At 34.8% G+C, this 12,537-nt stretch overlaps 1 protein-coding gene across 1 annotated transcript; it reads left to right on the top strand.

Annotated features, from left to right (window-relative positions):
- Positions 1-11,206: 11,206 nt before the first annotated feature.
- LOC139871055 (uncharacterized) lies at positions 11,207-11,677 on the top strand. Its single transcript, XM_071858802.1, has one exon. The coding sequence runs from the start codon at positions 11,207-11,209 to the stop codon at positions 11,675-11,677; it is 471 nt and encodes a 156-aa protein (XP_071714903.1).
- The last annotated feature ends 860 nt before the right edge of the window (positions 11,678-12,537 follow it).

Genomic DNA, 12,537 nt, shown 5'->3' with positions numbered 1-12,537 from the left:
AAACAAAGCAGAATTCCTATCGTTAAAGTTCGGTGGAACGCGCGAAGGGGACCAGAGTTCACGTGGGAGCGTGAAGACCATATGAGGCTGAAGTATCCACAACTGTTTCCCGAGGAAACTACTTCAGAGGACGATCACTAAAATTTCGGGACGAAATTTTCAATAACAGGTGGGTAATGTAACAACCCTGCTTTTTCCGTTACTTCCATTAACCTTCCGTTAGTTTATTTAACGGCGATTATTTAACTTTTGTGTGTTTACGTGTAATAAATGCGTACTTGATCTTTGGAGGGTTATAATAATTAATATGGGTTGATATTAATTCAAAAAAATATTTCGGGTGATGAAATACGATTAAAACGATACGATTTTGATAACTACTTTTTGAGCAACGAAACGCTCGGGTTTATTTTAATAATTATTTTAATAGTTATTAACTTTTTAAAAATATTTAATTTATTGGATTTTTAATAAATTAACGTTTGGTTGCGTTTTAACGATCGATTTAGCGTTCCGGGCCTTCGGTACGACTAAACGACACTTGAAACAGACCACGAGTACAAGGAATTGGACAACACGAGCCCAGGAGTACCCCATGGAGCCCATTCGGCCGAAACCCCCTCCACACCCCTTTTATGTTTAATTTTTACTACTTGAGGGGCTTATGTACTAATTAGTAAAACTAGGGTTTAATATAAATTAATTTGTGAGGGATAAACACTGCATAATACCCTAATCAAAAAAATCAAGCAGTCACCTCCCCCTGCTCTCTCCCTCACGTCGACCATCACCATCACCACCATATCTTCATCTTTCAAAATTAGCTAAAGTGTTCTACACGAATCGCGTTCATCTCATCATTCTCTATCCATTGGTATAAACAATTTTGTGATCTAAGGTATATTTACATGAACCCTAATATTAAAAGTCTGATTTTTATTGGTGTTTCATAGTATTATTGTCAACGAATTTGTTATATTGATTGTTTGATGCGCTAGGGTTTAAAAACGAATTTGTTTTTGCATGATCAGAAAAATTAAGTTTTTCAAATGTTAATTATTATGTTATATTCAGATTCCTTGCAAAATACTATTGAGTTTAGGCTTTGGATTCGCTTGATTTCGTTTCCGGATGTTCAAGTTATGCTTAATTGAAATTAACGTTGTGTTTTCGTGATTGATCATAAATCTGGAATTGATAGACAACGAATTGGAATTTGAGACATATACCACTTGAAATATAATTTAAAAACACCTAAATTAGACTAGGATATCATGTCGTTTGCTTATGTATAACCCGAGATATGCTTGAATTAGTGTAAAAGTAGTTTTATACAACACTTGCATGAAAATAACCTTGTATGATAAAATGTATTAACTTCTGTGATTAAAGCTTTACATATTTGAAATTTACACAAAAATTACTTCATCTTTCATGTGGATATCATAGGCTAATTGTATCTTGATCTTTGAATAATCGCGTGCGAATGTGACTAACTAAACTAGAATCGAATCTGTAAATAGCTCTCTGTTTTATACTCTGTGGATTGTGTTTATTGATTGAGCATGTAAGCTTCTAGAATATGAATTTTAACATGATATGTGACTTATTTTTAGTTTATGTCAATTTATGAAACCTTATGCATTGGGCACAATAGAGCCGTACTTTAGGTGGATTCTGATTTGAGCTGAAAAACTGAACATCCAATTTGCATGAACAAACTGTACAAATTGGCTAAACAAAATTTGCTAAATTTTTTATATATGTTACTTTGACTTGTCCTTGAACTATGTCCACTGGTATTGTATAATTTCATGTCCCTAACTCCGGTTATAGCCAAAACGAAATCAGTGCGCGGTCAGAAACTTACTGGGCAAACCCCAAATGTACCCCTTCTGATTCCTGACTTTTAATTATCGTATGAGTCCCTGGCTGGACTTTTTGGAATCAATTTTAAGTATATTTATGATCTGGAGTTTTCCATGTTTACTTGAATTTTGTACTATGAGATATTGTGCTAAGTATGCTACGTGTTCATGAACTTTGTGCACAACGATAAACGGAAATTGTGAAAACGATTATTCATGACCTGAAACATATTGTTTGACTTAGGTTTGTCATGTTGACCAAAATTTGACATGAACCTACTGATGTTGACTTTAGTTGACTACTTTGACCAAGTTTGACTTTCGGTTGACTTTGTTTGACTTGCATGATATAGTTGACTCTTACTTTGAAACGCGTCGAGTCGAGCAATAAGACAACTTATACTATGAAACCACTCTTATTTAAGATACATATATTGACCAACCTAAATACATATACTTAGGTTGCATTATTCAGCTGTAAACCGTACAAGTTTTTGTCAGTCATCCAAGCTTATTCAAAAGTGAGTCTACAGTCCCGCTTTTTACATGTTGTCAGGGATGAGAATACATGCTGTTATACTTACTTTATCAAATGCTTTTGTATTGACACGAATACTATATATATGTGTACTGAGTTTGTTCACAAAGCCTCTAGCTTGAATACTTTTAATACCATCGGTGTAAGCACGATTTAGATGGACGGATCCGTTAGGTTGACAACCTCACCTGCTATACAAACCGTGATGCATTTATTTTGAACATTAGATACGCTCGAACAAGTGTATAACATTTTAGGAGGTAAAGGCGGGTATAGTGGCTTCTATACTCGGGTCATTGCTAGTATTCAGGTGCTCAGATTATGCAAACGTTAAAATCTCGTGGTCAAGGAAACTAAACTATTTTTCTGATAACTGTTTTTCTGATACTTCTACATTACTTTAAACCTATAGATTCACCAACATTATTGTTGACCTATTTTTGCGTGTTTTTATTCTCAGGTCCTTAAGAGGTAGGCTTCTGCTGTGTTTGCTGCATGTCTGGCCGTGGAGTCAGCATTTGATTTAATGAACATTATTTACTTTCGCATTTAAAACTTTTATAACTGCTTAAATACTGTTGGCTTGTGGTTACGATCACAACAGTGTTTCTATTTTAGGATTATTGACTTATGTTTTGAAAGTCAACTTTTAATAAAATTAAATGCGATTGCTTTAAACGTCTCATATAGAGGGCGTAACTGTTAACTGTGGGACCTGGATTAACGCGCCGTCAGATGGAAATTTGACGGGATGTTATATTTTCTATTTAATACTAAATTAAAATAAGTATATTAATTGATTCATTCAACTTATAGATTTTAGATAACTTTCTACTAATTTTATTTTTTTCCCAATATCTTTTATGTACGGAGTATACTACAATAATAAAATGAGTATATTTGTTTGGACAACTTTGTTTGGTCACAACCAAACATTGGGAAGAAGCGACGACAGATGGAAACACTTTTATCATATTCAACTTTTTTGTATGATCCATTCTGTCATGGTCACGTGTCGGGCACGTGTCAATTACCTCAAATGATCGACTAACCATTTGAACTGATGTCAATAGCTCTTGAACAGAACTTCCCGCCCATTTTTTTTAAGTAGTTAGTTAGTTGTATCGTGTAATTCAGTTTCCCAATTGTAAATTATGTAAAAAATCTCTCTCAATTTCTGTAAAAATCATTCAATTGTAACTCAATTGTAATAAAACAACCAATTCAATTTCGAAGCCATTTCTTAACCCTAGTTTCCAGATTGAACTGTTAAGCTTGATTTCGATTCACTGAATTCAGATTGAGCAGATTAAGATCATTGCAAGTGGTATCAGAGCGATTTCTTGGGCGATTAAGGTCAAATTCCAGCTAATTAGGCAAAGATGGTGACGACTACTAGATCGACAACATCCGGTGAGGAACCTATGCCGGAATATATGCGTATAGTAATGGAGCAGCTAAATCAACGAATATATCACATGTTGCTTCAACATCAGTGGTTTACTGATGAAATTCAGAAGTTTAAGAATGGAGGAGAAGATAACAGGAGATCAAATTACACTAGGTTAACTAAAGTGGAGTTTCCACGTTTCGATGGAGAAAATGTAAGGGAATGGATCTATAGGTGCAACCATTTTTTTGCTGTAGATCATATGGAAGATGAAGATAAGATCAGAGTAGTGTCCATTCATTTGTACAAGAAGGCACTAACATGGCATCAACAATTCTTGAAGATCCACGGTGATGGAGTAGAATGGGCAGTGTATGAAGAAGCAATCTTGAAGAGATTTGGGACTACAATTGAAGATCCATTAGCTGAGTTGAAGAATCGTAGGCAAACCGGTTCAGTGCAGAGTTATTATGAAGAATTTGAGGCTTTGTTAAACAAAGTAGAATTTTGCTTGAAGCAGACAATTAGCTTGTTCGTGGGGGATTTACAGAAGGAAATAGAGTTGCAGGTAAGAATGTTTAAACCAAAAACGGTGGAAGATGCTCATGGGTTGGCAAGATTGCAAGAAGATACAATAGCAGCTAGTAAAAGGAGGTACAGTCCCATATTGCCAAACCCTAAATTTAATACTGTCAACTATACTGCAAGAAATAGTTACTATAGGCCAAATACAAGCAAAACAGTTACCTTGCCTGCAAATAACACTACTTTGGCTTTACCTGCTGCACAACATAATCCAAGAAATGATTTAAGCACTCGAAGAGAAGGTTAACTCAAAAAGAGTTGGAAGAAAAAAGAGCCAAGAACTTGTGCTTTTACTGTGATGAAAAGTATAGCCCTGGACACAAGTGCAGTGGACACCTATACAGTTTAGAAGTGTTGGTAGAAGAAGATCACTCAAATTAATATTTAGAAGAACAAGAAGTTGAGGTGGATACTCAAATTACAGATTACAGTCCTACTTTAGATTCACCCTACATGTCTATAAATGCTATCACAGGCACTAATGGATATCAAACCATGAGAGTTAATGGGTTGATTAATAAATATAAAGTGCACATGTTGTTGGATTTTGGAAGTACACACAACTTCATGGATCTAGAGACAGCTAAGAGCCTAGGGTGCAAAAGTAAGAGTAAAGATCCAATGAATGTAGCAATCCCTGGTGGCAGCAAGCTCATGACCTTGTATGTATGTGAAGGGCAAGAGTGGCAAATCAACGGGGAAACATTTTCAAGTGATGTGAGGTTATTACCACTAAGTGGATGTGAAGTTGTGTTGGGAATACATTGGTTAGGTACTTTGGGTGATATAACCTAGAATTTTGAGGAGTTGAAGATGTCATTCAAGTATAAGGGTAGAAGGGTGGAATTAAGGGGTACCAATAAAACAGTAACCCAATGGCAGTCTGGGAAAAAGCTGATCAAAAATCTTGAGCACCCTCAAGCTACATTGAATACAATGGTACTATGTGTATATCCTAGTCAATTGTATTCTACTGAGGTTATAAAGGCTGACAATGATGATGGGTTAGATTTACCACCTGCAGTGACTCAATTATTGTCAGACTATGAAGACATTTTTGAAATGCCCACAAGCCTGCCACCTAACATAAGTTTTGATCACAAGATTACTTTGAAGGATGACACACAACCTATAAACATAAGGCCATATAGGCATCCACCAACACAAAAGGATGCCATTGAGGGAATGGTATCAGAATTGTTAGCCAGTAGAGTCAGCAGACCTAGCTAGAGTCCTTTCTCAGCTCCCATTGTTATGGTCAAGAAAAAGGATGGGTCTTGGAAAATGTGCATTGACTATATGCAATTGAATGCTAGTACTGTGAAGGACAAATTCCCTATTCCAATCATTGAAGAATTGATTGATGAGCTTCATGAATCAAAGGTGTTCTCCAAGTTAGATCTCAGGTCAGGGTATCATCAAATACGCATGTATGAAGATGATATTGCTAAGACATCATTTAGAACACATGAGGGGCATTATGAATTCCTAGTGATGCCCTTTAGACTCACTAATGCTCCCTCTACCTTCCAAGCTTTAATGAATGATGTCTTTAAGCCATACTTGAGAAAATTCACCTTAATTTTCTTTAATGACATACTAGTATACAGTTCTAGTGTACAAGAGCATGAGAAGCATTTGAGAATGGTCTTGGATACTATGAGGAGACATACATTGTTTGAAAAAAATCCAAATGTTCATTTTTCACTCAACAAGTTGAGTATTTGGGGCACACAATCTCTGACAAGGGAGTTGCTACTGATCCAAAGAAGATTGAGGCAATGGTGCAGTGGTCAATACCTAGAACAATCAAACAATTAAGAGGTTTTTTGGGGCTCTCAAGGTATTATAGAAGGTTCATTAAGGGTTATGCTCAAATTAGTCAACCCTTAACCAAATTACTGAGGAAAGATGCTTTTAAATGGGATGAGCATGCCACATCAGCTTTTGATAAATTGAAGTTGGCTATGCAGACTGCACCAGTATTAGGGTTACCCACTTTTGATAGACCATTTGTGGTGGAAACTGATGCTTCTGGCACAGGTATAGGGGTTGTGTTGCAACAAGATGGACATCCAATAGCCTATTTGAGTAAGTCACTCTCTGCTAGACATCAAACACTTTCAACTTATGAGAAGGAATTTCTAGGTGTGATTTATGCCTTAGAGAAATGGAGGGGGATACCTTTTGGATAGGCATTTAATCATTAAAACTGACCATGTTAGTTTAAAATATTTGTTGGATCAAAGGATTTCAACACCAACACAAATGAAATGGTTACCAAAGCTTATGAGGTATGATTATGAAACAGTGTACAAAAAGGGCTGTGATAATGCAGCTTCTGATGCTTTATCACGTGTTCAAATGGGCAATCAACTCTATACTATGTTAGCTGCAGAGATTAACAGTGATATGCAGACATGTGTACTTAACAGTGTTACAGGGGACATTGATTTACAACAGCTAATTTCAAGGTTGCAACAAGATTCAAATGTATCCAAGAGGTACAAGTGGCAAAATGGGCAACTCACAAGGAAAGAGAAGTTGGTGGTGGGAAATGGTGAAGGATTAAGAGGTGAATTAGTTGCATACTTTCACAACAGTTCTGCAGGGGGTCATTCTGAAGTCAATGCAACCCTTAAAAGAATTCAAGCTTGTTATTATTGGAAGAAGATGAAAAAACAGGTCAAGGAATATGTGAGAACTTGTGTGACCTGTCAAAGGTCCAAACCATATTTAACTCAGTTACCTGGGTTATTACAACCTCTGCCTATCCCTAATAGAATATGGACTGATATTTTAATGGATTTTGTTGAAGGGCTGCCTAGTTCAGGGGGCAAAACTGTTATTTTTGTGGTAGTAGATAGGTTAAGCAAGTATGCACATTCCTTAGCCTTATCCCATCCATTCACAGCTGCAAGTGTGGCTAGTTGCTTCCTGGATAACATTTATAAGTTGCATGGTCTGCCAAAAGTCATAGTGAGTGACAGAGATAAAATCTTCATAAGTCACTTTTGGAAGGAGCTCTTTAAGTTGCTGCAGGTCAGTCTACACATGTCTACATCCTACCACCCTCAAACTGATGGGCAGACTGAGGTGGTGAATAAAGGGGTAGAATGCTATTTGAGGTGTATGACTAGTGATCGACCCAAGGATTGGAACAAATGGCTATCATTGGATGAGTACTGGTACATTACCACATTTCACACTTCAATTAATACCACACCCTATGAAGTTGTTTATGGACAACCACCACCTGTACCCATTTTCGATTGTAAAAGTGATAGCAGGGTTGCTGAGGTTGATAGAACATTGTCTGGAAGGGAAGAGGTGTAGTGACCCTAACTTTTCCATGTTTATATATATATTAAATGAAATTGTTATTTATATGATTAAGTGTTTCCAACATGTTAAGCAATCAAACTTGTTAAGACTTGATTAATTGAAATAGGTTTCATATAGACAATTGACCACCCAAGTTGACCGGTGATTCACGAACGTTAAAACTTGTAAAAACTATACGATGACATATATATGGTTAAATATATAGTTAACATGATTTTATTATAAGTATGTATCTCATTAGGTATTTTAACAATGAGTTATATACATAAAAATGAGACTATTAATTTAAGAAACTCGAAAACGATATATATAACGATTATCGTTATAACAACGTCTTACTAGGTACATATGAATCATATTAAGATATTGATACACTTGGTTAATTATGTTAAATGATAAGTAAATATATTATTAAGTGTATTAACAATGAAATACATATGTAAAAATAAGACTACTAACTTAATGATTTCGAAACGAGACATATATGTAACGATTATCGTTGTAACGACATTTAACTGTATATATATCATACTAAGATATATTATATATCATAATATCATGATAATATAACAATTTAACATCTCATTTGTTATAATAAACAATGGGTTAACAACATTCAACAAGATCGTTAACCTAAAGGTTTCAAAACAACATTTACATGTAACGACTAACGATGACTTAACGACTCAGTTAAAATGTATATACATGTAGTGTTTTAATATGTATTCATACAATTTTGAAAGACTTCAAGACACTTATCAAAATACTTCTGCTTAACAAAAATGCTTACAATTAGATCCTCATTCAGTTTCATCAACAATTCTACTCGTATGCACCTGTATTCGTACTCGTACAATACACAGCTTTTAGATGTATGTACTATTAGTATATACACTCCAATGATCAGCTATTAGCAGCCCATGTGAGTCACCTAACACATGTGGGAACCATCATTTGGCAACTAGCATGAAATATCTCATAAAATTACAAAAATATGAGTAATCATTCATGACTTATTTACATGAAAACAAAATTACATATCCTTTATATCTAATCCATACACCAACGATCAAAAACACCTACAAACACTTTCATTCTTCAATTTTCTTCATCTAATTGATCTCTCTCAAGTTCTATCTTCAAGTTCTAAGTGTTCTTCATAAATTCCAAAAGTTCTAGTTTCATAAAATCAAGAATACTTCCAAGATTGCAAGTTTACTTCCAAGTTTTCTAAATCCATTCCAAGTAATCATCCAAGATCAAGAAACCTTTGTTACTTAAAGTAGGTTATCTTTCTAATACAAGGTAATAATCATATTCAAACTTTAATTCAATTTCTATAACTATAACAATCTTATTTCGAGTGGAAATCTTACTTGAAATTGTTTTCGTGTCATGATTCTGCTTCAAGAACTTTCAAGCCATCCAAGGATCCTTTGAAGCTAGATCTATTTTTCTCATTTCTAGTAGGTTTATCCTAGGAACTTGAGGTAGTAATGATGTTCATAACATCATTCGATTCATACATATAAAGCTATCTTATTCGAAGGTTTAAACTTGTAATCACTAGAACATAGTTTAGTTAATTCTAAACTTGTTCGCAAATAAAAGTTAATCCTTCTAACTTGACTTTTAAAATCAACTAAACACATGTTCTATATCTATATGATATGCTAACTTAATGATTTAAAACCTGGAAACATGAAAAACACCGTAAAATCGGATTTACGCCGTCGTAGTAACACCGCGGGCTGTTTTGGGTTAGTTAATTAAAAACTATGATAAACTTTGATTTAAAAGTTGTTATTCTGGGAAAATAATTTTTATTATGAACATGAAACTATATCCAAAATTTATGGTTAAACTCAAAGTGGAAGTATGTTTTCTAAAATGTTCATCTAGACGTCGTTCTTTCGACTGAAATGACTACCTTTACAAAAACGACTTGTAACTTATTTTTCCGACTATAAACCTATACTTTTTATGTTTAGATTCATAAAATAGAGTTCAATATGAAACCATAGCAATTTGATTCACTCAAAACGGATTTAAAATGAAGAAGTTATGGGTAAAACAAGATTGGAGAATTTTTCTCATTTTAGCTACGTGAAAATTGGTAACAAATCTATTCCAACCATAACTTAATCAACTTGTATTGTATATTATGTAATCTTGAGATACCATAGACACGTATACAATGTTTTGACCTATCATGTCGACACATCTATATATTTTTCGGAACAACCATAGACACTCTATATGTGAATGTTGGAGTTAGCTATACAGGGTTGAGGTTGATTCCAAAATATATATAGTTTGAGTTGTGATCAATACTGAGATACGTATACACTGGGTCGTGGATTGATTCAAGATAATATTTATCGATTTATTTCTGTACATCTAACTGTGGACAACTAGTTGTAGGTTACTAACGAGGACAGCTGACTTAATAAACTTAAAACATCAAAATATATTAAAAGTGTTGTAAATATATTTTGAACATACTTTGATATATATGTATATATTGTTATAGGTTCGTGAATCAACCAGTGGCCAAGTCTTACTTCCCGATGAAGTAAAAATCTGTGAAAGTGAGTTATAGTCCCACTTTTAAAATCTAATATTTTTGGGATGAGAATACATGCAGGTTTTATAAATGATTTACAAAATAGACACAAGTACGTGAAACTACATTCTATGGTTGAATTATCGAAATCGAATATGCCCCTTTTTATTAAGTCTGGTAATCTAAGAATTAGGGAACAGACACCCTAATTGACGCGAATCCTAAAGATAGATCTATTGGGCCTAACAAACCCCATCCAAAGTACCGGATGCTTTAGTACTTCGAAATTTATATCATATCCGAAGGGTGTCCCGGAATGATGGGGATATTCTTATATATGCATCTTGTTAATGTCGGTTACCAGGTGTTCACCATATGAATGATTTTTATCTCTATGTATGGGATGTGTATTGAAATATGAAATCTTGTGGTCTATTGTTACGATTTGATATATATAGGTTAAACCTATAACTCACCAACATTTTTGTTAACGTTTAAAGCATGTTTATTCTCAGGTGAATACTAAGAGCTTCCGCTGTTGCATACTAAAATAAGGACAAGATTTGGAGTCCATATTTGTATGATATTGTGTAAAAACTGCATTCAAGAAACTGATTTCGATGTAACATATTTGTATTGTAAACCATTATGTAATGGTCGTGTGTAAACAGGATATTTTAGATTATCATTATTTGATAATGTACGTAAAGCTTTTTAAACCTTTATTTATGAAATAAAGGTTATGGTTTGTTTTAAAAATGAATGCAGTCTTTGAAAAACGTCTCATATAGAGGTCAAAACCTCGCAACGAAATCAATTAATATGGAACGTTTTTATTCAATAAGAACGGGATATTTCAAAAGGCAATCAATATGTTGAAATATCACATAAAAAGAGCTCAAGATAGGATAAAAATGTTTGCTGATAGGAAAAGAACTGATAGGGAATTTGTTGTTGGGAATTGGGTGTTGGTCAAATTGCAACCATACAGGAAAAGTACTTTAAGAGATGGCAGGTATCATAAGTTGGTTCCAAAGTACTATGGAACCTTTGAGATAATTCAAAAAATATGGCAAGTAGCTTATAAGCTACAGCTCCCAAGCACTGCTCAAATTCATCCAATCTTCCATGTGTCTCAACTCAAGTCATTCAAGTCCAGTAGTACACCAGTTATGGGTTCATTACCACATTTAAATGGAGATGGATTGATTTCTCAAAGACCAGTCAAAATTTTGGAAAGGAAGCTTATGAAGGTTCATAATAGGCCAGCAGTTTATGTCTTGATTCAATGGCAAGGTGGAACCAGTGAAGATGCTACTTGGGAATCAATTGAAGATGTTATGCTGCATTATCCAGATTTTGGTGTGTTTGATCAACAATCTTGAGGACAAGATTCTTTTAAGGGGGAAGGATTGTCATGGTCACGTGTCGGGCACGTGTCAATTACCTCAAATGATTAGATGGTCACGTGTCGGGCACGTGTCAATTACCCCAAATGATCGACTAACCATTTGAACTGATGTCAACAGCTCTTGAACAGAACTTCCCGCCCATTGCTTGTTAAGTAGTTAGTTTGTTGTATCGTGTAATTCAGTTTTCCAATTGTTAATTCTGTAAAGAATATCTCTCAATTTCTGTAAAAATCATTCAATTGTAACTCAATTGTAATAAAACAACCAATTCTATTTCGAAGCTATTTCTTAACCCTAGTTTCCAGATTGAACTGTTAAGCTTGATTTCGATTCACTGAATTCAGATTGAGCAGATTAAGATCATTACACATTCATAACTTATCTCTTCACCCCTTAAAACTTTTCTTTTATCTTCTTCAAAAACCATTTTAAATCATCTCCAAGCACCAACCAACACTTTCAACCACCAATCACCACTTCCAACGACAACCATAGACCACTATGAACTCCGACCATCGCACAATACAACCACCTATGCTTCCTAAAACCTCTGCACCTCCTCATCTACACCTCCACATCACTCAAAGAGCAAAACCTCCACTCGCTTTCTTTTCAAATCTGCTTTTATTCCTGGCTCTGTTTTGGCTCGATTTCAAAGATCCAGTGTGCTCGACGTTCTGTCGGTCGCCTCTTGTCTTTTTTTGTTCGTGTCCTTATCAGATCTGTGTGTAAATGGATGTTTCGATGGCTTTTGCATGTTCGCCGGATTTTGAAGCTTTTTGACCGGAATCTTCTTCTCTAGTGTTTTTTTTTTACCGAAAATCAGGCGGCGA

Source organism: Rutidosis leptorrhynchoides, chromosome 10 (assembly GCF_046630445.1).
Source record: "Rutidosis leptorrhynchoides isolate AG116_Rl617_1_P2 chromosome 10, CSIRO_AGI_Rlap_v1, whole genome shotgun sequence".
Lineage (NCBI taxonomy): Eukaryota > Viridiplantae > Streptophyta > Magnoliopsida > Asterales > Asteraceae > Rutidosis > Rutidosis leptorrhynchoides.
The sequence above is the reverse complement of the archived record's forward strand: the minus strand, read 5'-3'. Positions and strand labels throughout refer to the sequence as shown.

Bases quoted from the DNA above. Each gene is read 5' to 3' on its own strand.
- LOC139871055 (XM_071858802.1), top strand. From the start codon at position 11,207: ATGTTTGCTGATAGGAAAAGAACTGATAGGGAATTTGTTGTTGGGAAT.